The 27,763-nt window shown below is 35.8% G+C and overlaps 1 protein-coding gene across 1 annotated transcript in view; it reads left to right on the forward strand.

Annotated features, from left to right (window-relative positions):
* LOC131404745 (complement receptor type 2-like) overlaps positions 1–27,763 on the forward strand; it is a 160,355-nt gene that overhangs the window by 53,510 nt on the left and 79,082 nt on the right. The window contains exons 22-23 of the mRNA XM_058539761.1: positions 16,490–16,575; positions 26,414–26,812. Of these exons, the coding sequence (XP_058395744.1) occupies positions 16,490–16,575; positions 26,414–26,812 (485 nt within the window). The remainder of the gene's footprint in view (positions 1–16,489; positions 16,576–26,413; positions 26,813–27,763) is intronic.

Below are 27,763 nucleotides of genomic sequence, written 5' to 3' on the forward strand. Positions count from 1 at the left end.
AATGCAAAAGAATGAAGTAGGACTACCTCATACCATATACAAAAATTAACTCAGAACAGATCAAAGATCTAAATTAAGAATTAAAACTTTAAAACTCTGTAAAGAAAACATAGGTGTAAATCTTAGATAAACTTAGATTGGGCAATGATTTCTTTGGTTTAACACACAAAGCACAAGCAACTAAAGAAAAAATAGGCAAATTGGATTTCAACACAATTAAAAACTTTTGTGCTTCAAAGGATACCATCAAGAAAATGAAAAGGCAACTCATAGAATGGGATAAAATATTTGCATTTTATAAAAATCTCATATCCAGAATATATAAAAAGCTCTTACAGCTCAACAATAAAAAGATAGCCCAATTTTTAAAATGGGCGAAGTTTTTGAAGAGACATTTTTCCAAAGAAAAAATACAAATGGCCAATAAGCACATAAAAGATACTCAACATCATTAGTCATTAAGGAAGTGCAAATCAAACCAATGAGATACCACTTCATAACCACTAAGATGGTTATAATCTTAAAGACAGACAATAACAAGCATGAGTGAGGATATGAAGAAATTGGAACACTCATACATTGCTAGTGGGAATGCAAAATGGTGCAGCTACTTTAGGAAACAGTTTAGCAGTTTCTCAAAAAGTTAAACATAGAGTTGGCATATTACCCAGCAATTCCGCTCCTATATATATGCCTAAAAGAACTGAAAACATGTCAAATTCAGAATACTCTAATACTGTACTGGTTGTGCATAAATAATTTTTAATCGAGTATAAAAATAAAAGACAGAAGTATTAAAAATAACTATAGCTACAATAACTTGTTAATAGATACAAAATATAAAAAAATGTAAAGGGTAACATCAATAGCATAAAATGTGGGGAAGAAGTAGAAGTAAAAGAAGAAGTTCAATCAAACACATTTTTTTATTTGATTGAAGTTGTTATCAGCTTAAAATACACTGTTGTAACTATAAGATATTTTATGTAAGCCTCATGGTAACCACAAAGAAAAACCTTTAGTAGATACACAAAAGATAAAGAGAAAGGAATCAGCCCATAACACTACAAAAAAAAAATCAACAAATCACAAAGGAAGACAGCAAGAGAGGAAGAAGAGAACAAAGGAACTACAAAACAGTCAGAAAAAAAATTAATAAAATGGCAATAGTAAGTCCATACCTATTAATAATTTATTTAAATGTAAATGAGTTAAATTCTCCAATCAAAGACACAGAGTAGATGACTGAATTTAAAAAAAGAAAACAAGATCCAGCAATATGCTGCCTATAAGAGACTCACTCTAGCTTTAAGGATACACATAGGCTGAAAGTGAAGAGATGGAAAAAGGTATTCCACACAAATGGTAACTGAAAGAGAGCAGAGGTTGCTATAATAATATCAGATAAAATAGACTTTCAGTCAAAATCTGTCACAAGAGTCACATAAGGTCACTATGTAAACATAAACTGGTCAATTTATCAAGAGGATATAACAATACTAAATATGTATGCACCCAACATTGGAACACCTAACTATATAAAGCAAATATTAACAGAACTGAAGTAAGAAATAGACAGTAGTACAATAATAGTAAGGAACTTCAATACCACACTTTCAACAATGGATAGATCATCCAGACAGAAAATCAATAAGGAAACAGTGGTCATGAATAACACTATAGAACAAATGGACCTAATAAATATAATACAGAACATTCCATCCAACAGTGGCAGCATACATTTTCTCAAGCACATATGGAACATTCTCCAGGATGCATCGTATGTTGGACAACAAAACAAGTCCTAACAAATTTAATACTGAAATCATATCAAGTATCTTTTCCAACCACAATGGTATGAAACTAGAAATCAATAACAGCCGGAAAATTGGAAAACTCACAAATATGTGGAAATTAAACACACTTCTGAACAATCAAAAAGTTGTTGAAAAAGAAATCAAAATAGAAATCAAAAAGTATGTTGAGATAAATGAAAGTGGAAGCAAAACATATCAAAACTTATGGAATCCAGCAAAAGCAGTTCTAAGAGTGATGTTTATAGTAATAAATGCCTACATTAAGAAAAAAGAAAGATCTCAAATAGACAACCTAACTTTACACCTCAGGGAACTAGAAAAAGAAGAATAAACCAAGTCCAAAGTTATCAGAAGGAAAGAAATAAGAAAGACCAGAGTAGAAACAAATGAAATAGAAACCAGAAAAAACAATAGAAAAACTCAACAAAACTAAGAATTGATTTTTAAAAAGATAAACAAAATAGACAAACCGGCAGCTAGACTTACCAAGAAAAAAAAAAAAGAGAGTATTCAAATAAATAAAATTATAAACAAAAGAGGAAACATTACAACTAATATCACAGAAATGCAATGGATCATAAGAGACTACTATGAACAATTCTATGCCAACAAGTTGGATAAACTAGAAGAAATGGATAAATTCCTAGAAATATAGAACCCACCAAGACTGAATCATGAATAAATAAAAAATATGGAGAGACCAATAATGAATAAAGGGATTGGAGCAGTAATCAAAAACCTCCCAACAAAGTAAAGCTCAGAAACTGATGGCTTCATGAGTGAATTCTACATCAAACATTTAAAGAAGAATTATATATCAGTTCTTCTCAAACTCTTCCCAAAAAATGAATATTAAATGGAATATTATTCAGTAACAAAAAGAAGGAAATCCTGCCATTTGGGAAAACATGGATGAACCTAGAAGACATTATACTAAGTGAAAGAAGCCAGACATAGAAAGACAAATACTGTATGATCTCTCTTATATGTGGAATCTAAAAATGTCGAACTCATAGAACCAGAGAATAAAACAGTAGTTGCCAAGAACTGAGGGAATGGAGGAAATTGAGAGATGTTTGTCAAGGGGTACAAACTTTCAATTATAAGATGAATAAGTTCTGGGGATCTAATGTACCGAATGGTGAGTATAGTTATTAATACTGTATTGTATATTTGAAATTTGCTGAGAAAGTATATATTGTCTTATCACACACACACACACACAAAACAACTGGTAACTATGTGAGGTGATGGATGTGTTAATTAACTTGATTGTGGTAATCATTTCATAATGTATATGTATATTAAATTATTCCATTGTAAACCTTACAAAAAACTTGTACACAAATGTTCGTGGCATATCATTCATAATAGCCAAAAAGTCTAAACAAACCAAATGTCCATCAACTGATGACGGATAAACAAGCTGTGGTACTTCCACACAATGGAATATTATTCATCCATAAAAAGGAATGGAGTACTGATACATGGTACAACATGGATGAACCTTGAAAACATGTGAAAGATGCCAGACACAAAGGGTCACATATTGTATAATTTCATTTATATGAGATGTCCAAAATAGGCATATCCATAGATAGAGAAAGTGGATAGTTGTAAAGGGCTGTGCAGAAGGGGAATGTGGAGTGACTGCTAATGGCTATGGGTTATTTTTGGGGGGTGATGAAAACATTCTGGAATTAGATAGCGGAGATGGTTGCATCACCTTGGGAATATACTAAAAGCCACTGAATTCTATACTTTACAAGGATAGATTTGATGTTATGTGGATTTTATCTCAGTAAAAAACTTTTAAATGTGTCACAAAACAATAATTACTACATGAAACATACTCATATTTTCATTCTACTGCATTCCATTTTTTTATGCTGCTCACAATATACTGTGTTGATTCATGATACCCTACATTGATTTCCTGACAATCAATAGCCTGTTGTAACTCTATAAAAATCTTGATCAGAATTACATTAAAACTCTATATTAATTTGCAGAAAATTTATAGCGTTATAATACTGAGTCTTCCAAACCATAAACAATCCATTTATTTAGGTCTTCTTGCATGATTTTCAATAGAAGTTTATAATTTTCTCCATAGAATTTTGGAATATCTTTTCAATATATTCATTCTTAGATGCTAAATATTTTCGTGCTATTATAGTAGTATTTTTTTAAATTTTATTTTCTATTTGTTTCTGGTATATAGTAATGCAATTGGCTTTTAAATATTGATTTAATATACAGAAACCTGACTAAACTCTCCTATAAGTTATGATATTTTAGCTATAGATTCTTTTGGATTTTCCACGAGTAAATTGTAAATTCAAATAAGGACAATTTCATTTATTACTTTCCAGTCCTTCTTCATTTTATTTCTTTTTCTTGCCTCGCTTTGCTGGCTGGGATCTCCACTATAATGTTATGCTGACAGTGGGCAGTTTGTCTCATTCCTAGTCCCTTGGAAAAAGCTTTCAATGATTCAACATTAAATATGATGTTTGCTATAGGATTTTTCTACATATCTCTTTTTGGGGGTTCTATTCCTAAAATTTTTATCATGATTGGATTTTTAATTTTATTAACTGACCTTTCTGCATCTTTAGAGATGACAATACAACTTTTCTCCTTTAATCTGTGAAATAATAATGTGATGAATTCCATTAACAGATTAAACATTAAATTTGTGAGAAACCAACTTGGCCTAGAAATACAATAAATATTTTCTATATATTGCTAGATTTGTTTTATATTTTGTTTCAGATCTTTTTCTTTTATGCTCATGAGTGTGATAAGCTCAATAATTTTTGCTTCTCATACTGTTCTTGTCTGGCTTTACAAGCAGTTTTTCCTTATGAGCAGAGCATGTTCCTTTTCTAAAGCAGGCTTGATCTATAAACTTTTAAAATCATGACTTTTTCTAATTTCTCCTTGCATTTCTGTCTGTTTTATATATTTGATACTATGTAATTAGGTGTATACACATTTAATACTTGCATATCTTCCATGAGTATTAAAACTTTTATCATTATGTAGGGTTGCTCTTTTTCTCTAGTAATGTCTATTCTGGCTGTAGACTTAAAGTCTTTATTATATATTAAATATAACCACATTGCTTTCTTTTGATTATTTGCATACTCTTTTTCTATCTTTTTACTTTTTGCCTTGCTGTATCATTACGTTTTAGGTGAGTCTCTGGTGAACAACTTATATAGCAGAACCGCTTATCTGCAGTTTTGCTTTCTACCATTTCAGTTACCGACAGTCAACCACAGTTCGAAATATTAGATGGAAAATTCAAGAAATAAACCTAAGTTTTAAATTGCACACTGTTCTGAGTAGCATGATGAAATCTTGTGCCCAGGACATGAATCATTCCTCTGTCCAAGGTACCCATGCTGTATATGCTATGAGCCCATTAGTTACTTAGTAGCTGTCTCAGTTATCAGATCAACTGTCACAGTATTGCAGTGCTTGTGTTCAAGTAACTCTTATTTTACTTACTAATGGCACCAAAGCACAAGAGCAGTGATGTTGGCAATTTGGATATGGCAAAGAGAAGCCAGGTGCTTCCTTTAAGTGAAAGGAACATAGTATGCATAGAGTTCAGTAGTATCTATGGTTTCAGGCATCCACTGGGTGTCTTGGAACACATCCCCTGCAGATAAGGGGGGACTACTGCAGTTAGAATTTTTTTAATCCAGTCTAACACTCTGCCTTATAACTAAAGAGTTTAATCCATTTGCTTTTAATGTAATTACATTAGTAATTAAATTAGTTTAAAATTAATGCCTAACATCTTATTTTGTGTTTTCTATTTGCACTATATTTATGTTTTTCACACTTTCTTAGCTGATTTTGTGTTGATTAGGCTTTGTATTCTTATTCCATTATTTCTTTTATTAGGTTAGAAATTATAGCCTCTATTTCTATTAGTTTAGGAGTTACCCCAGAAGTTTTAACTTCTATACTTTAAAAATTCTAAAGTTAAGCACTACATTTACCTCTCTCCATGAAATACGTGGACCTAAGAAACCTTTAACACATTTTAATTTGTAAATATATTCAATAGTACATTGTATCTATGGAACTACATTTACTTATGCATCTATATAATAAATATTTATTGAATACCTACTTTTTGCTAGGAACTGTTGCAGGTGTTGGGAATATACTAGTTAACAAAAGAAAGCTTATCTTTAATGAAACTTAAATTGTAGTGGGGGAAACAAACAATAAACAAATACATATTGTAATATAAGAGTGATAACTGTTATGAAGAAAAATATATAAGCTGAGGGAATAGTCACAGGCGAAGAATGGAGGTGCTATTATACATAGAATAGTCAGAGAAGGTAACTTGGAGGCAATAAAATTTGGAGACCTGTACAAAGTGAGGGACCGAGCCATATGGGGCAAGGGCATTCCTGACAGCAAGGACGAAGCTTTGTTGGAGGAATGTTCTTCAAGTTGTGAGGGTTCAGTAAGGAAGCCAGTATGACTCCAACAGAGTGAGTGAAGAAAATAATGACAGGAAAAGAGGTCTGAAAAATAGCCAGAGCCAGATCATGGAGGGCTATGCAGGCCACAGTAAAGACTTCAGACTTTAATCTAAATTTGACAGGAAGCCCTTGGAGGGTCTTTATCTAATTTACGATTTTAAAGACTCTAGCTGTCATACGAAGGATTTGTTGTTGGAGGGCAAATAAAACAGGGAGATCAGTTAAAGGCTATTGTCTTGTCCAGGTGAAAGACGGCCCTGTCCAGAACTGGAACAGTGGTTCTCAATTTGGCAATCTCTGGAGTCATATTTGGTTGTCACAACTAAAAGGGTGCTACTGGCATCTAGTGGATAGAGGCCAGGGATGCTGCTAAAAATGCTACAGTGCACAGGACATTATCCTCATATCCAAGAATCATTGGTCCAAAATATCAATAGTGCCTGGGTTGAGAAACCCTAGACTAGAGTGAGAGTGGTGAGAAGTGATTGTATCCAAGATATATTATGAAGGTAGAGGCGACAAAATTTCCAAATGGACCAGATACTAAGGCTGAAATTAAAAAAGGAGTATGGATGATTCCAAGATTCTTAATTTGATCTGAAAGCAGGAAAGAAGGAAATATCACAAATGGAATAGAAGCATTTTTCCCTAACACTCAAGACGAAATTACAGCGTTTTGATTGTGACTTAAATTATTCTATAACAGCCAAGCCATTATTCATATGCAAGAGTAATAGATAAAGCTGAACTAACAAATTATATCAAGTTGGTATGTTTCATGGAAAAAGGATAGCTCCAGTCAACCCAAAATAACAACTCAAGAATTAGAATGATGTGGATTAAAAAATTATCAATAAGATATAAAACTTATAAAGCATATATATCAAATTATTTTTAATATGGGTGTTTCATTTAATGTAAAATAAGATTATTTCTTTAAAGAGGGATTTTAAAAAGTAATTATATCTAAAATCAAAGAGTATAACAAGAAAGCTAGAAGTTAAGGAAAAATTTTAAAGTGCTATAATTATAGTCAATGTCTCATTCTTGACCTCAAAAATGGAGAAAACAGGGGCCGGCCCAGCAGCATAGCGCTTAAGTGCACGCACTCCACTTTGGCAGCCCGGGGTTCGCAGGTTCGGATCCCAGGCACGCACCGATGCACCACTTATCAAGCCATGCTGTGGCGGCATCCCATATAAAGCAGAGGAAGGTGGGCACAGATGTTAGCCCAGGGCCAAGCTTCCTCAGAAAAAAAGAGGAAGATTGGCATTGGATGTTAGCTCAGGGCTAATTTTCCTCACCAAAAAACAAAAAAAAAAATGGAGAAAACAAATTCATATGTATTTTTAATGGATGTTATCCCAGTAGGATAAAAATTTTCACAACTATAATTTCCAATTAAATAAACAAAAATAGAAAAATTAGTCCATGTAGCAAAATAGAGGGAAGAAAATGTTACACTTTCTTTATATAAGTGTGTGTGGGGGCACACTTGGGGGTATTTTTGGTTTTCCCTTTTAGAAAGTGAATTCACAAAAATGAGATTTTTGTGCTCATGCTCACTGTAATCAGAATGTAAAGTAAATTTATTGAGTCTTTTTACATGAAAATCTTCTACCTAGCATGTCTATTAATTCCCTTGAATATCTATAGAATTAAGGAGAAAAGTGCTTTTTCTGTAGAGCGCAACGTTGAAAACCAATCTTTTAGAAGGGTTTCAATTTACATTATTTAAAGCCTCAACATCTTTACTTAAAAAAATAATAACAAAAAGGGCAAGTATTACTAGATATTGAAACACATTATGAAGTTTAAATAATTTTAAGTATATTATAATGCTATATTTTAAAATAGAGAACTCAAAAAAAACAGAATACTAAGTCCAAAAATAGACCCAAATTTATAAAAGAAGGTATATAGCATTTCAAAGTAGTAAGCAAACTAGCATCTTTAATTAAAATATTAAGTTAGATCCTTAGCTCACTTCATAGACCAAAATAAATTCTATATAGATCAAAGAGTTACATGTTATAAGTGAAACCTAAATAAAACTAAATGAAAAATTAAAAAAATATGTATCTGATTTAGGATCATTCCAAGTCAATGGATTCATTTCAAGCAAAGGCAGAATCCATAGAGAGGTTAATAGAATTGACATATATACGAACACTAAAAACAAATTAAATACAAATGAAAAAGGAGAAAAATAAATATTAAAAGCCCTTACAAAAAATATACAAACACCTGAATAGAAAAATGATCAAAAGATACAAAGTGGCAATTAACAAAAGAAAAAAGTACAAATCATCAATACATGTGGAAAAGTCTAGCCTTGCTAATAATGAAATTAATGCAAATTAAAATAACAATAATATGCTATTATGATCACTCATTCAATTAAAAAATATTTATTCAGAACATACAAATACTAAGAATAGGTACTATTCTAGAAGCTGGAGATATAGCAGTAAACAAAACAGACAAAAGTCCCTACCTATAGTTGGTATTGATGAAGTTCAGGGAAATGGGTATTGACGTAAACTCCAAGTAGTAGCATAAATTGATACAAATTTACCCTATTTAACACAATTTAGGCAGTACACTTTTGCCCAGGAGTCAAACTTATCAATCATTTCCTTTTCGAAGTCTTTTAAACACTGAAGGCTTGAAAAGTGGAAAACATCCTAATATTCAACAAGAGGGGATTATTTAAGTAAATTATGGTCCATTCACATGATGAAATATTACTCTGCCAATAAAAATATTGGAACTTGAACATAATGTATTTGTTGCAGCTTGAGGGATTCCAAGTTCAAATTATACCTTTACTGCTAAGAGAGATGAGTTGAGAATATAACTTCAGGTCAGGGCTAAATGCATTAATTTTTTTAAATCCTATAATTAAATGTAATTACCTGTTATCAGTTACAGCTGGAAAACTGTAAGCTTTCCCCAACCACCCACCACCACCCTCACCCCCATTCATCACAAGGGTAGGGGCAGGCCCCTTAGCACATGGCAGAGAGTAAGCCAGAATGCATCCTCTCTGCAGGCATGCAGAGAGTGGGAAAAGGTTGCAAGGTGCAAAACCCTGTTCCTTCTCCCAAACTCACCAATCAGAGTACTCATCCTGGGCAGGTGGGGGTAATAGAGAGGCCAGTGTCAGGCTCACTAAAGCCCCCAAATGGAAATCTGAAAGGTGGATATAGGTATGCTACCCAACAATATTTTATATAATGAAAATGGATTATAAAATAATGTAGTATGACTCATTCTGAATATATATATATTCTCCAAAATGAAGATACATAAGTACATAAAAACATATATACATAACAAGATGGAAAAAAGTTATTAACCTGAATTCCTCTTAGGATAGACATTATATTTAAAGAAGCTGAGACCCCAAAGCGGCTGTTCTGTGCAAGGCAAGGAGAAGAAGTTGCTTATTACTCCAAAGAAGGAGTAGAAAGTCAAGCAAGGAATGGAGTAAAATGCCTAATGGCATTCACTCCCCAGTGTAACACCTCCCTAAAACTTCCCCAAAATGAAACATAAAATGCTTTGAGCAAGTGGATTTTGGGGAGAAACCCACAAAAAGCCTGGGCTTTGCTGCTGGATTAAATGTAGTGCAGAATCCAAAGGCAGCAGGGATGGACACAGGAGCATGGAAGCAGAGAGAAGTGTGGAGAAGCCCTAGGATGCACAGAAACCAGGGGGGGCGGAGGAGGACTCTCACACAGCTGTAAATTATAGGTCCTGGTTCAGTTTAACCTCACCCACCTGACAGCTGATATCCACGGTACATGTGTATCTCTTTATAGAAAAGACTTGAAAGGATTTACTCCAAGCCCTTGCCACCCAAAGTATGGGTCACAGACTAGCAAAGTCAGCATCTCCTGGGAGCCTGTTAGAAATGCAGAATCTTCATACCACTGAATCGGAATTGATTTTCATAAGATCTCAGGTGATTTCCATGCAAATAAAACTTTGGAGAAGCACTGCTCTAAACCATTAACTATGCTAATTTCCAAAAGATAGAGTTTCATTAATTTTTTTTCCATTACTGAGATTTTCTGTATCTTTCACTTTTTTCAACAATGAATAGGTACAGTAGTTCCCCCTTATTCCCAGGGGATACATTTCGAGACCCCCAGTGGATGCCTGAAACTGTGAATGGAACCCTATATATACTATGTTTTTCCCTATATGTACATACCTATTATAAAGTTTAATTTATAAATTAGGCACAGTAAGAGATTAACAACAATAACTAATAAAATAGAATAATTATATCAATACACTGTAATAAAAGTTACTGTAGATCTTAGCAACCTCAGCATATGATATTTTTTCTTTCCTTATTAAACTGAGAACTTTCACCTTTTCACTTAAAGGAAGCACTTCATGGCTTCTCTTTGGCATATCCAAATTGCCAGCATCACTACTCTTGCGCTTTGGGGCCATTATAAGTAAAATAAGGGTTACTTGAACACAAGCACTGTGATACCGTGACAGTCGATCTGATAGAGAAGGCCACTAAGGGACTGATGGGTGAGTAGCATATACAGTGTGGATATGCTGGACAAAGGAATGCTTCACATCCTGGGTGAGACAGAGCTGGCCAGTGTGAGATTTCGTCATGCTACTCAGGACGGTGATAGCAATTTAAAAAATATGAATTATTTATTTCTGGAATTTTCTATTTGATATTTTCAGAAATCAAGGATTGTGGAAAGCTATCCTTCCCATGTCTCACACCCATGGTAAGCAGCAGGTCCCAGTCTACCAGCAGCCGGGTCAACAGCAGAACTTGGGTGGGCCAACCCGTCTCATGCCCCACACCAGCCAGCAGCAGTGAGTCCAATTCTGCCTGCAATGGCAGCATCAGCAGAGCCTGGTTGGCAAGGCCTAGACTTCAAGACAGCAGCAGGAGGGCCCCTCCACTTACAGCAGGGATACCAGAAGGCTCAGTGTCTCAGCCTTCCACACAGCAGCAGAAAGCAGCCCAGGGCCAGTGTCTCTCAACCTTGCACGCATGGCAGTGAGCCATCAACCCAGCAGCAGAAGGTGAACCAGGCTCAGGGCCTCTTGATTCTCCATCCAGTGGGAGAAAGCCTCCCAGACTCATATCTCCTGGTCTTCTACCCAGCAGCAAAAGGCAGCCAAGATAGATGCTTCCCTCCCCTGGTGGCACCAACACAGATGAAGCGGAAAGCCTACCTTTACCATGTAGCCAGAGAATGGGCCAGAGAGTTTACTCTCTATCCCAAGAGTCAAACATTCCCCATTCCCCACCTAGTGACACTAGACAGCCCAGGGAAGCACCTTTACTCTCACAGGCAGCATCAACAGGGGTACATTGAGAATTTAAGTGGAGCCAGAAGAATGAAGCAGACCAGAATAGCATTCCAAGGCTCAGAAAACTAGATTGTCATTGAAACTAAAGCCCACAAAAGTAGGCCAGAATCTACACACTACCCTAAAGGAGGTGATTGCCTGCTAAAATTGATTTAAGTAAGATCAAGAGTCTCCTAACATAATATCCAAAATGTTTAAGACATAATAGAAAATCACACGTCACACAAGAAACAGAAAAATCACAATTTGACTGAGAAAAGACAATTGACTGATGCCAATACCAAGAAGAATTAGATGTTGGAACTAGCTAACAAAGATTTTAAAGCAGCCATCATAAAATTGCTTTGACAAGAAATTACAAACTCCCTTGAAAAAGTCTTAAAAGCAACCAGAGAAAAAGGACACAGTATAGGGGAAAACCAATTTGAATAGCAGTAGATTTCTTATCTGAAAATATGGAGACCAGAAGGAAGTGGCACAACCTATTTCAAGCACCAAAAGCAAAGAACTTAACTGTGAATTCTATATCTGTAAAAATGTTAATTGCATACCTGGAATAAATCACACTTGGTCATTGTATATGATTCTTTTTTATACATTATTAGATTTGATTTGTTAATACTTTATTGAAGATTTTATATCTATAAACTATTAGCAAATCAAATCCAACAACATATTTAAAAAATTGCATACAATGACCACAGTGGGAATTATTCCAAGTATGCAAGGTTAATTTAACATTCAAAATTCAATCAATGTAATCAACCACATAAAGAGGCTAAAGGAGAAAAATCATATGCTCAATATTGATTGACTCAGAAAATGCATTTGACAAAATCTAACACCAATTCATGATAGAAACTCACAACAGGTTAGGAATAGAATTGAACAAGGCTGAAATCAAGGTGTTGTTAGGGATTGGCTCCTACTGAAGGCTCTGAGGGAGAATCCATTCCACGCTTTTCTCCTAGCTTCTGGTGTTGCCAGCAATCCTTGGTATCACTTGGCTATAGACATATCACTCCAATCTCTGCCTCTGTCCTCACATGGCTTTGCCTATGTATGTATTAACATCATCTTCCCTCTCTGTGTCTCTGTGTCCAAATTTCCCTCTTCTGAGGATACCAGTCATTGGATTAGGGCCCACGCTAATCCAGTATCACCTCATCTTAACTGTATTATATCTGCAAAGAACTTATTTCCAAATAAAGTCACATTCTGAGGTTTCAGGTGGACATAAATTTGGGGGCACACTATCGAACCCAGTATGGACAGGAACACACATTTCACTGAAGAGAATATACAGATGGAAAATAAGCGCATGAAAAAATACTCAACTTCATTAGCCATTAGGAAAATGCAAATTAAAACAACAATGGGACAATACTACACACCTATCTGATTGGCTAAAATAAAAAATAGTGAAAACACCAAATGCTAGCAGGGATGTAGAGGAACTAGATCACTCATACATTGTTGATAGGAAAGTAAAATGATAAATCCACTCTGGAAAGCAGAAATGAGCTATCAAGACATGGAGGAACCTTAACTACATTTTACTAAGTGAAGGAAACCAATATTAAAAGGCTAACTACTGTATGATTCCAATTATATGACATTCTGGAAAAGGCAAAACTATAGAGTAAAAAGATCAGTGGTTGCCAGAGCCTGACAGGAGGGAGAGATGAATAGGCAGAGCTCAGAAGATTTTTAGGGCAGTGAAACTACTCTGTGTGATACTATAATGGTGTACAGATGTCACCATATATTTGTCGAAACTCATAGAATGTACAACACCAAAAGTGGACCCTAATGTAAACTATGGACTGTGGGTGATAATGATGTGCCAATGTAGAGTCATAAATTGTAACAAATGTACCACTCTGATGGGGCATGTTGATAATGTGGGAGGTTATGCATGTGTCGGGGCAGGGAGTATATGGTAAATCCCTGTACCTTCTAGTCAATATGCTATGAACCTAAAATTGATCTTAAAAATAGTCTATTAAACCAACCCACCAGCTGGAAGAGAATATTTGCAAAACATACATCTGACAAGGGGTTGATCTCCATAATATATAAAGAACTCACACAACTGAACAACAAAAAACAAACAACCCGAACAAAAAATGGGCAGAGGAAATGAACAGACACTTCTCCAAAGAAGATATACAGATGGCCAATAGGCACATGAAAAGATGTTCAACATCATTAATCATCAGGGAAATGCAAATCAAAACAACACTAAGGTATCACCTCACGCCCGTTAGAATGGCTATAATCACCAAGACAAAAAACAACAAATGTTGGAGAGGATGTGGAGAAACAGGAACCCTCATACACAGCTGGTGGGAACGCAAACTGGTGCAGCCTCTATGGAAAACGGTATGGAGATTCCTCAAAGAATTAAAAATAGAGATGCCCTATGATCCAGCCATCCCACTGCTGGGAATCTATCCAACGAACCTGAAATCAACAATCCAGAGAGGCTTATGCACCCCTATATTCATTGCAGCATTATTCACCATAGCCAAGAAGTGGAAGCAACCTAAGTGTCCCTCGACTGACGATTGGATCAAGAAGATGTGGTATATATATATACAATGGAATACTACTCAGCCATAAAAAAAGACAAAATCGTCCCATTTGCAACAACATGGATGGGCCTGGAGGGTATTATGTTAAGTGAAGTAAGCCAGAAGGAGAAAGACAAACACTCTATGATCTCACTCATATGTGGAATATAAACCAACACATGGACAGAGAAAACTGTATTGTGGTTACCAGGGGCTATGGGGGTGGGGGTGGGGGGGTGGGAGGTGGGCACAAGGGGTGAAGGGAGATATATATATGGTGATGGACAAACAAAAATGTACAACCCAAAATTTCACAATGTTAAAAACTATTAAAACATCAATAAAAAAATAGTCTATTAAACATTGCATAGATGTAAATACATATGCACACACATGCATTAGTACAAATACACACACAAATTAGTACAAACAAAACTGAGGAAATCTGAACAAAATTGGTGGATTGTATCTATATCACTATCCTGGTTTTAATATTGTACTATAGTTTTGCAAGATGTTATCAATGGAGGAAATCGAGTAAAGGGTACCTGGGATCTCTCTGTATTATTTCCTATACCTGTATGTGAATCCATAATTAACTCAAAATACAAAGATTTTCTTTTAAAGTTACTATTAAATTGCCAAAGGGAGGGGCTCTTTACCAAAGACTTCTATGTGCTAACCTAAATAATTCACAGGGTTTTTTTCCTCATTTTTTCTAACTCGTCTACCTGTGTGCATAGATTTTAAAAAAGAAAAATGTAAATAGCATTAATATCCCAGGTCCTTACTGTTCCACCCTGGGCCCTGGGTAGAAGATTCTCAAATGTCTAGGTATGTTTACGCACACGCTGAATGTGGTTTCTGGTAATGAAATTGTCATGGCTTTTCCTGAACCATGGCTTAGCTATATGACTCGACAACTCTGTCTTCCCCAGGAGTTCTGAAAAAGTAGGGTGGATGTAAAGGATTTAGTCTGTTGAAATGGATATAAAAATTCCAGATTCCTCTTAAAACAAGTATCATGGGTCTTATCTCTCTGCTTTATTTCTTTCCACACATTCTGAAAGAGAAGAGGTCTATTATTTGCTCAATTGCTTAATCTACTTTGGGAGACAAGTTTAAACAATTAAAACATTCTTCTAAGGGTCTCTTAACCAGTGAATGCAAAGTTATGCTTTGAATCATGATGTATTCATTACTGGAACACTAAACAATAGTATGGAGAGAATTGCGAACTCAACTTGCTTCACCATTTCTAACCCAACACCCATGATTAGAAAATCCAAGAGAGCACTTTAAGAAGTAACCTCTATGAGGTCAAAAGCCAGAGAAGTCTCCATGATCCTTTGCTCCTAAGGCAAACAGGCAGAGGAGGTGCACATGTAGTGGAAGGACTACAGACTTCCTTTACTCCATTTGTTCTCTATTTGTGTGTATGTGTGTCTGCAACACAATTTAGAATATTTTCATTTTTGGTGGTGCACTGGAAGACATTAATAAATACAACACAATCACTACTTCAATGTTACAGTGCTTCAAGTGTCTTCAAAAACATCCACTGCTGTCACACTTTTCATTTGCTCTCCATTTGGCCTCTTTTGCTGTTTGAATAAAGTTTGTGCTGCCATATTTTCTTATATATGCATAAGGCAAACTTCTCAGCTATATCAAATAATACTTGACTGTGATTTGACATTATTCCCCTTAATTTGTAGTAGTATCAAGTTTGGCCCTACTCTATACCAATTCTTGGGAATGGTTCAACCCAGCCTTCCATCACTATAGAGAGCCTCAGTTGTAGTAAAAATAAATGTCATTAATTTTCCAAATTCTATGGCACACTTTGAGCAGTTTGTGGCATACTAATTAAGAACTTCTGCCTTTAACATTTTAAAAATGAAATGTGTTAAACTCTTTTTTTTCTGCTTGGATTTCCTTTCGTTCTAATTTGATGAATATTATTTGCCTTAGATTTATATAAAAATGTGCCCTTAGGTAACAAAGAAGAGAGATCCCATCTAGTTTAGAATGCATGAAGAAGAAAATTAAAAAGTCCAAATGAAGATGTAAAATTTGGGAAAGTGATAGTACTTTGACAAATGGAAATTGTCCTTCTGAATTCTCCAAGATTGTAATCTCTTGCAAGTAGCAATTTAAGCAGGGAGATTAACTGTGTATTTAGAACATAACATTCATTATTCTTTGCCTCTAGATATCGACTTATTGGTGAGTCCTCTATAACATGCATCGTCTCAGGAAATACTGTCACCTGGGATAATGACGCACCTATTTGTGACAGTGAGTTGAAATATTCCTTCCTATTACCTTTACCAATAGATTCTAAGTTTCCCCCTGGAGTTAGAAAAATCTTAATTGAATTCCTTTTGTGGATTCTGTCTTTCAGCTAGCTGAAGACAACTGTAATGTTCTTAATAACACCCATGGGATTCCTGAGAACTGTTTCCTTAAGTTCTTCCTTAACCTGGGATGTGCCTTTTCTGAATCTGGGGACTTAAATGCATAAAAGCCTTCCAACCTTATTTTTACTTCAGTTAATTTGGACTTATGTTGGTTCTGCCATCCTCAGCATAATAATCATTCTGCTTGGAAAATTAGTAAAGATTTTTAAAAGCGATACTCTCCAAGGTTGGTGAAGCTGTGGAGGAATCAACACTCTCATGTACTAATGGTTCAACAAACCTGAGAGGCACCATATACTATAAGCCTCAAAAGTGGGCGTATTTTTTGACTTACATCTTACAATTTATACTTAGGAAATAAAGATTTTTGCAAGGAGTTCACTGTAAACTCTTCATTGCAGCATTCTTTATAACAGTAAAATGTTCAAGTAACCTAAATGCGCTACATGTTTCAAAATATGGCCTAGAAATAACCTACTGGGAGGAAAGAGACATGTTAAAAATGATGACAGAGAATTCCCTAAGAAACATAAAATAGCCGTGCAGAATTAGAAGAAATACATCCCTATACTGGAATGTCATTCAGCCATAAAAAAAGATATCATGGAGAAGCATTTAATGATTATAAAGATGTTTATTATATATATTTTATGTGAAAGAAATCAGGTGACAAAATAGTATGTATGGCAAGATCTCATCTTAGCAAAATATACTGCTGCTATACCTATTTCTATATTTTCATTTCTATCTCTAATTCTGTAACCTTTTCTATATCCTAACCTATATCCTAACCATTGGTAAATGGCTTGAAGCCTCCTTGGTGAAGGCTAGGGGGAAAACTTAACAGTATACATTTTGGCTGTGTAGCAGGGTGTTTCCTCAAGAAGATCCAGTCTCCCCTTTATTCAAGCTGCCTGGGGTCTGCAAACTGGTTCTCAAGCCCAAGAATTAGTTGATGAATAATGACAACTCTCTTTTGCAGTGATTCAAGTCAGACTTCTATTCACTAGACCTAGATCTTTTTTGCTTGTACAAATCAAATAACACTTTAGTCAGCTACCTAGCTACCTCAGTTTTAGAGACTCCATGATCAATTAGCCAATGACAAAGATTTCTGCAGTCAAATTATTCTGATTTCTGTTTCAACTTTGCTATCCATTATGATAACCCATATTGTCTTTGGTGATTAAGTGCTGTCACTTGGCCTCTGCCATCCTGAGGTCCTTTCAGCCCCACTGAATTCAGGGAACCCAGTTCAACAGCAACAGTTCCCACTGTCATTTCTGGCCTACAAAGAAAATCCATCACAGAACTCTTCAAAGATGCTGCAACTCCCACATGAATGTATTTCTCAAAGCCTTGAGTTTCAACACCCCTCCCTGCCATGGACATAGTTAGGGAGTGGATGAGCAGATCTTACATAATAAATCCACTCTAGCATTCCTAAGTCCCTAAACAATAGTGTTTCTTCCTCTGCAGTACACTAACAAAGTTCTGGTATTTCAACTTCATTCAGTATAGACCACACTCAAACTAATATATTAAATTCAGAATCTCATTTCTTTTGGTGTATTTTGCACCTTCTCACAGGTCATAATTTTTACTTCCCCCCGCTTCACCCCCAGGCCTGCCAGGACTTAAATCCGGTTAAAGGACTAGAAACAATGCGAGGGGTAAGGGTGAGTCCAGAGGAGGATCAGCAGTCCCTGCAATTTGGGTTGCCACACTTAGCAGTTAAAAATACAAGATGCTCAGTTAAATTTGAATTTCAGATAAGCAACAAATATTTCCGTAGTATAAATACGTGCCATGAAATATTTGGGATATACTTAGAAAATTTTTATTGTTTTCCTGAAATTCAAATTTAACTGGGAATCCTGTATTTTCTCTGGCAACCCAATTAGAGCAGTTACTACAGTTTCTCCAGGCAAGGAGAGGCTTACATCCTCAGAAAGGAGGAAGGGCTGCTGCTTATAGCAAAGGAGGCGCAGCAGAATTTCCAGGTTCTAGGTATTCAGCTTAATCAGACTCTGTCCATTTATCTCCATCTCAATTCTCAGAGTCCTCCTTCTTCCAATCAATGCCCAAACTTTAACACAAGAGACCTCGTGATGTTGTGAATTCAATTTGCATTGGAATTCAGCCACAGAATTAGATGTTAGATTTTTTTTCAGAACTCTTGGCCCTGTGGCTACAGAATACAAGTGTTTCTTTTGGGGCAGATGTAGAAGCTTTCAGATCTAGACCTTGAGCAGGAATTTAAAGCTTTGAACTCATCATTTTCTTTCTTGTAATTTCTCTGGTGCACTTAGAAGCAAGCAATCAACCCCATTATATGCCTTCCCTAAAATGTTCTAGGACAGAAATCACTTGTCCACCCAAAGCCTTGCTGCTATTGATTACAGATGTCTACATTGACAACTAAGGTGATATTTTGTCCTTTCAAGTCATAAACTATTTATGAGCCCTTTTTCATCGGCAGCATCAACATTAATTCCCCTAAATCTAGTCATATTAAAGAACCAATCTCAAATTCCTGTAACCCTGGCATAAATGTGGTCCAAATATGGAAGCAGAACTACTATCAGTATTATGAAATAAGAAATTTATTATGGAATTAGACCTTAACCAATTTTGTGAAGAGCTGCTCTAAAAAGATCGGAAAAGTCACTAACCAGCCACCTTGGAGTTGGAGCTTTCAGGAAGCTAAGCACATCTGACTCCTGGGATAGAACTGTGAAGAGGGCTGGTGTAGAAATCTATAAAAGATTTGTTGGCTTTTCATGACTACTGCTTCTATAAGTTCACAGTGAAGCATCTGAGAGTGGCTTGGAATCACTGTAGGTAAGCAGGAGAGCTGGATGCAGAAATAAGGTAGAGCAAGAACAAAGTGGAACCCATGGCACCTCTGTGTCTGTCCCCTCGCCACCTCTAACCAAGGATGAACTTCAGAGTGAAATAGCGGTTGCTTCACTTCTGCCTCTCAAATTTCATGCCAATTTCTCAAGCTTTAACCCTAACCTAGAACCATACCAGCAAAGTAAGTCTGGGAAACCTAGTTCCAATTTAGCCTAGTTGACACTGTACAAAACCACTAGATAATTATAACTTTTATCATCCTTCCTTTTTTCCTTCTTTCCTTCCTGCCTTCCTGCCTTCCTCCCTCCCTCCCTCCCTCCCTCCCTCTCTCTCTCTTTCTCTCTTTTTCACTTGCTTTCTTTCCTACACTTGCTAGGACCACCAGTATAATATTTAACATTGGTGGGGATAGAGGGCATGGTTGTCTTATTTCCCATCTCAAAAGAAAAGACTGAAATTTTCACCATTAATCTGGTATCTGTCGTACGCTTTTTATAGATACTCATGTTCAGATTAAGAAATTTCCCTTATATTCTTCCTTGCTAAGAATTTTTATCATTAAATCATATTAAAGTTTATCAAGCACTTTGGCTACATATATTGAAATATCATGTCTGTTTCTCCATTATTCTCTTAATGTAACAAATTGTTTTGATTAATTTTCAAAAAGCAAATTGATTTTGAATTCCAATTTTACATTCTTAGAATAAATCAATGTGGTCATAATATTTTATAACTTTTATATGTTGTTTAATATGTTTTTGGAATATATTTTAGATATTTTTGAGATACAATTCATATGTCATAAAAGTTATCTTTTTAAAGTATACAATTCAATGATTTTTAGTATATTCATAAAGTTGTGCCACCAGCACCTCTAACTAATTCTAAAACATTTTTATCACCCCGTTTCTAATATTTTGCAGACAGACTAGACTGTAATTTTCTTTCTTGTATGTAATATCCTTATGAGGTTTTGGTATCAAACTTATGATAGTCTCATAAAGTCAGCTGGTAGCGTTCCATACATTTGTTTCCCTGTAAGGGCTTTTAGCATTATTTCTTCTTTAGATGTTTGAAAGAATTCACCAATAAAGCTATATGGCCCGGAGTTTACCCTGTCATAAGGCCTTTTTTTCCAACAATTTTTCCACACCATGTAGACTTTTTATTGAAGTATAACATATATATAGTAAAGTACACAATCTTAATCATGTAGTTCAATGAATTTTTACAAAATGAACACACTAATGTTAATAACTCTCAGATAAGATACAGAACATTGTCAGTAACTCAGAAGCCTCCCCCATGCCCTTTCTCAATTATTATCTTCCCCAATAATCATTATTTGGACTTCTGTCACCAAAGATTAGCTTTGCCTCTTCTTGAATTTTATATTAAAGGTACCAAAAAGTGTGTACTCTTTTGTGTCCAGCTTCTGCTCAGTGTTATATTTAGGAGACTCATCCATGTTGTTGCATGTAGGATTAATTGGATCTTTTTTATTGTTGCATTGTATTTCATTGTAAGAAGTTAATAACTAATTTGTAAATTCAGCTGTTTATATATCAGCAGTATTTCTCGCATATGCATATGCAAATCTATATAAATTTACAAATCTGTATGTATAAATATGCAATTTTTATTTATATACATGTATATAAATATACATTATATTTATATACATGGGAATCTACATAAATTGTTTATATTTCTATAAGTGGAATTGCTGGGTATGAACATATTCAGTTTTAGTAGATATTGCCAAAAGATTTTATAAAGTGGTTGTACATATTTACATTTCCACCAAAAGCGTATGAAAGGTCCCGCTGTTCCACATCCTTGCCAATTTGGTATTTATCAGTTGTTTAAATTTTAGCTATTCTGGTGGCTCACTGGGGTTTTAATTTGCCTTTTCCTAATGAGTGATGATACTGAGCACCTTTTCATATGCTTCTGAAGTGCCTGTTCAAAACTTTTGCCCAATGCTTACTAGTTTATGTATCTCTTTTACTGTTTTGTAGAAGTTTGTTACATATTCTCAGATTTTCCAATAAATGTAGCACAAATATTTCCTTCCAGGCTAAAACTTGTCCTTTTGCTTTCTTAATGATGTCTTTTAATGCCAGAAGTTATACTTTTTTTTTTTTTTGGTGAGGTAGATTGGCTCTGAGTTAACATCTATTGCCAATTCTCCCCTTTTTGCTTGAGGAAGATTGTCCCTGAGCTAACACTTGTGCCAGTCTTCCTCTATTTTGTACGTGGGACACCGCCACAGCATAGCTTGATGAGCGGTGTGGACGTCTGTGCCCAGGATCTGAAACCATGAACCCCAGGATGCCAAAGCGGGGCGCACGAACTTAACCACCACGCCACTGAGCCAGCCCCAGAAGTTATACATTTTAATAGTGTCCAATTCATGAGTCTTTTTCTGTCTAGTTACTGTTTTCTCTGTTCTACTTAAGAAATCTTTGCCTATCATTTTATCTTGCATGCTTAAGTCTGTGATTCATCTGAAATTTATTTTTTGTGTGATGTGAAGTATGGTAAACGTATTTTGTTATTTGGTTTTTGTTTTTTTCCTAATGGATAGGCAATTGTTCTAATATTATTTACTTAAAAAAGAATTCCTTGTATACCATAATGCAGTAGTACAATATCCATAAATCAGGTGACCTTATACGTGGGTCTCATTCTAATTCTAGAGAGATTCTGTTCCATTGGTTTATTTACCACACTGTTTTCATTACCATAGCATTACATTAAGACTTGATACCTGGTGTTATATATAACCTCTAACCATGTACTTCTTCAATATTTACTTGGTGATTCTTGGCCCTTCGCATTTCCATATAAAATGTCAAAATTTAAAGATAAGGAGAGAATATTAAAAGCAGCAAGAGAAAAACAACTTTTGTACAAGAGACTCCCCCATAAGACTAACAGCAGATTTGTCAGCAGAAACTTTGCAGGCCAGAAGAGAGTGGCACAATATATAGGCATACCTCATTTAATTGCACTTTGCCTTATTGCCTTTTGCAGATATTGTATTTTTTACAAATTGAAAGTTTGTAGCAATCCTGTGTGAAGCAAGTCTATTGGTGCTGAAGGCTCAGATCATGGTTAGCATTTTTTAGCAATAAAGTATTTTTTAATTAAGGTATGTACATTGTTATTTTAGACATAATGCTATTTCACACTTAGATTACAGTATAATGTAATTATAACTTTTATATGCACTGGGAAACCAAAAAATTTGTATGACTTGTTTTATGTGATATTTGCTTTATTGTGGTATTCTGGAACACATCCCACAATATCTCCGAGGTATGCCTGTATTCAAAGTCCTGGAAGAAAAAACTTCCAACTAAGAATACTCTAGCTAGCAAAGTTATCATTCAAAAGTGAAGGAGAGATAAAGAGTTTTCTAGATAAGCAAAAGCTAAAGGAGTTCATCACCACTAAACAAGCCTTATAAGAAATGTTAAAGGAACTTCTTTAAGCTGAAAAGAAAGGGCACTAATTAGTAACAAGAACATATATGAAAGAATAAACCTCACTGGAGGTAGTGGATTAATCACTTATAAAGCTAGTATGAAGGTTAAAAGACAAAAGTTGTAAAAATAACTATAGTTACAATACATAGTTAAAGGATACACAAAATAAAAAGATGTATAATGTGACATCAAAAACATAAAACACGGTTGGGGAGAATAATAATGTTGAGCTTTATAATAGGATAAAACCTAAGTTGTTATCAACTTAAAATAGATTGTTATAGATATAAGTTGTTGTATGTAAGCTTCATGGTAACCATGAAGCAAAAACCTACAGTAAATACACAAAAGATAAAGGGACAGGAATATAAGCACACCACTAAAAAAAAAAATCACCAAACCACAAAAGAAGAGAGCCAGAGAAGAAAAGAACAGAGAGGAACTATAAAAACAGCCAGAAAACAATTAATAAATTCACAATAAGCACATACCTATCAATAATTACTTTAAATGTGTATTTCTGATCCTTTTGTCTCTCTGTGTTTTGTTCTGGATACTTTCTTCTGTACTAGCTTTGAATTCATTGATTTTTCTTCAGCTGTGTCTAACCTGCTGTTAATTCTATCCAAATTCTTAATTTCAGTATTGTGTTTTACAATTATAGAACTTTTATTTGGTTCCTTTCAAAATTTTCCCTGTCCTTTTTCACTGTTTCTAGTTCTTAGCAAAATTTTAGGTTCTGTGTATCTTATCCTTGAATAGATAAACATAGTTATTTTAAATCTGTGAGTGAAAATTCCAATATCTAGAGTCCTGACGGGTCAGTTTCTATTGTTAGTCATTATACTGGTTCTTATTTGTGTTATTTTATCTTTTCAAGTACCTGGTTATCTTTGATTGTATATCAGGAATTATACAGATATTCCTCAATTTACAATGGGATTATGTCCCAATCAACCCATTGTAAGTTGAAAATGTCATAAGTCAAAAATTCACTTACTACACCTAACCTAGCAAATATCAAAGCTTAGCCTAGGCTATCTTAAACATGCTCAGAACACTTACATTAGCCTACAGTCAGGCAAAATCATCTAACAAAGCCTATTTTATAAGAAAGCATTGAATATCTCACGTAATTTATCATTGAATACTGTACTGAAAGTGAAAAACAGAATGGTTGTGTGGGTACAGAATGGTTGCAACTGTGTCAGTTGTTTACCTTTGTGATTGTGTGGCTGACTGGGAGCTGCGGCTCACTGCCACTGGCCAGCATCATGAAAGAGTATCGTGCCACTTATTGCTAGCACAGGAAAGGTGAAAATTCAAAGTATGGTTTCTACTGAACGCCTATCACTTTCATACTATCATAAAGTGAAAATTATAAGCCAAACCGTCATAAATTAGGGACCATCTGTATTTGAAAACTTTCCTGTAGAAATAAATTCAAGGTCTTAGATGACTAATCTTCTTCCAGAAAGGGTTTTTGTTGTTGTTGTTGTTTCTACCAGGTACCTGGGGACACTAGCAATCTGCGACCACTTGAATTCAATTTCAGAAACTATGATTGTTCTGGGCCACCTACAGTAATTGAAGGATAATTCCAGTAATCTTGATTCCCAGGGCCTAGTTCTCTGAGGTCCCAGTACACATCAGAAGGTATCACCAGGGCTTCCACTTCTGTAGGCCCTGGACTCCATTTTTTTTTTTTGGTGAGGATGATTGTCCCTGAGGTAACATCTGTGCCAATCTTCTTCTATTTTGCATATGGCATGCCACCACAGCATGGCTTGATAAGTGATGTGTAGGTCTGCGCCAGGGATCTGAACCCACAAACCCCAGACCGCCAAGGCAGAGCATGTGAACTTAACCACTATGCCATTGGGCCAGGCCCACTGGACTCCAATTTTTGTCCCTTGACTCCATGAGACTATCAAAAGTTTACTCAGCCACTCAGATGCCCCCTCCTGATCCAGCTAACCTTCCTAGGGAAAAAGCAGCCCAAATACCTGGCTCTCACCTGGATTTTCATCTTCTACCGGATCATGGTCCAGTAATACTTCACTAGTTTGTTAGCTCTCTGATGCATTCACAGATATATTTTGTATTTTATCCAGCATTTCTAGTCTTTCTTGAGGGGCATGGAGAGGTGGAGCAATGTGTGATTTGAATTATTGATATTACCATTAACAGAAGTAGAAGCCTCCTTAAGAATTTTCATTTTTAATTTCAAGTGTTTTGGAGTTTTGGTTGAAGTTACCTAGTTCTAGTTATACAGAAATATAATGTACTATGTCCCACTTCTACATTTGCAAATGTATTGAGGGTCTTTTTTGGACTAATATATGATCACGTTTACATGAGTGTCATGTTGTGATATCAAACTTAGGCTTGATAAAATGAGTTGGTAAGTTTTCTGTCTTTTACATCTTGAGAAACACCGGAAATTACATATGGAAATATGTTACTTCAAAGTTTGATAGAACTTATATGTGAAATATTTTTTCTATTCAAACTAGTTTCTTGATCCATTCTAGCTTTCTATATCTTCTTGAATGAATATTGGTAATTTGTATTTCCATTTATATCAATTAGATTTTCAAAATGTTTAACATATAGTAGTCTACAGTTTCATAAATATTCTCAGATATGTGCAAATATATTCTAATTCTGCTTACTACTGCTGCATATCTCTGTTGTGTCTCTTCCCTGATACTTTTTCTTTTAGCAAGGGTTTTTTATTTTATCTTTTTGTGTGTGTGTGAGGAGGACTAGCCCTGAGCTAACATCCAATGCCAATCCTCCCCTTTTTTCTTGAGGAAGATTGGCCCTGGGCTAACATCTGTGCCCATCTTCCTCTATTTTATATGGGACACCCCCACAGCATGGCTTAACAAGCAGTGCGTCGGTGTGCACCTGGGATCCAAACCTGCGAACGCCCAGCCGCCACAGCGGAGCGCACACACTTAATCGCTTGCCACTGGGCCGGCCCTATTTTATCTTTTTAAAAAGCTATACTCGGTTAATAACAAAAATGAAAATTAAGAAGACAAATGGAAAACAGTAGGGGAAAAACCAGGTAAACTATAGTATAACAAAATGATCAAAAAGCTATTTAAAATGAAAAAAATGTGGATTGTATTAATAAATGCATATGTTTACAGGAAATAATATAAGTAGGAAAGGTAGAACACATGCTATTATGCCCACCAAAATTATGACTTTGTAAATAGTGATCTACATGTTAGCAAAGATTAAAAGCAATTAATGAATGCAAAAATAGTTACAGTTTAGTGACTCACTGGATTTCTCTCACTAGTTATTTTGATTCTCTATTATTTAAACTGCTGTCTCTTTTCCCAGCTATTCCTTGTAGGCCGCCCCCCGCCATCGCCAATGGAGATTTCATTAGCACCAACAGAGAGTATTTTCCATACGGAACGGTGGTGACCTACTACTGTAATCCGGGAGAGAGAAGGATAAAGCCATTTCGCCTCGTGGGGGAGCCGTCAATATACTGCACCAGCATCGACAACAAAGTCGGTGTCTGGAGCGGCCCCCCCCCTCAGTGCATTCTACCTAATACATGCACGCCTCCAGACATTAAAAATGGAATCAGGGTGTCTGACAACAGAAGCTTCTTTTCCTTAAATGAAATCGTGGAGTTTAGGTGTCAGCCCGGCTTTGTCATGAAAGGACACTCCAGTGTGCGGTGCCAGGCCCAAAACAAATGGGTGCCGGAGTTGCCGAGCTGCTCCAGGGGTGAGTCTGCCTGAGGCTTTGAAGGGCCTGTGAATGCTGAGAGTTGAAGGAGGATCAGGAGATTAGTGTTTGTTCTGGGGGAAGGATGTGTGGTGAGCCGTGTGAATGAGCACATTTTCTTGGGAGGGAATAGAAAATAAAGAAGGTGTGTGTATATGCGTGCGTGCATGTGTGTGTGTTCAAATTTAGAAGCAAAGCTAAATCTGGACAAGGAATGTGAAGTTTCCATGGGATTCTTACAAACAGAAGTTCTCTGTACATATCACTGCCTCCATCCTCCATCTTCTATCGGTTGCTCTTCAGTATAATAACCGATAATACATGAATGATTCCTCTGGTCAGGCACCATCATATAGGCTATGTGTGCACTTAATCCTTAAAAGAAAGGATTAAAGTAGTTACTATTCTTTCCTTGTTTTATAGAGAAAATGAGTCTTAGAGAGGTTAGATAACTTTTCAAGATTAAACAGATACTAATTTGCAGACTGAAGACTGACACCCAAGTCCGCCTGACTCCAGAGCCAAGGAAATAAAAAAACCACTCTACATATTTCAAGGAGTGAGGGATCAAGTGCAGATAATAGGATACAAAGATGTTGGAAGGTCAGGAAGAGCAAAAAGAGGAAGGAAGTGTTACCAGAGATCAGGGAGCTGCCCTTCCTCCTGGACTAGAGCACAGGTGCCAGCAGTCACTGCTGGAAGCGTCGCTGAGCAGGCATCTCCTCCCACGCTGCTAATGCTGCAGGAGCCACCACTGCTGCCAGAATGTAGCTGAGACTGCTGGAGCCAAAGTCATTGGCATTGTTAGAATTGAAGCTGCTGCCGCCAAACAACAGCCATCAACATTGCCACTTCCTGAGCCTCCTCTAGAAGAAGAATGGCTTCTGTCATCTTCCTGCCTTTTAACTTGGTGTATATGGCTCCAATTGTCAGAGCCTAAACAGAACCCAG

This window comes from Diceros bicornis, chromosome 4 (assembly GCF_020826845.1).
Source record: "Diceros bicornis minor isolate mBicDic1 chromosome 4, mDicBic1.mat.cur, whole genome shotgun sequence".
NCBI lineage: Eukaryota > Metazoa > Chordata > Mammalia > Perissodactyla > Rhinocerotidae > Diceros > Diceros bicornis.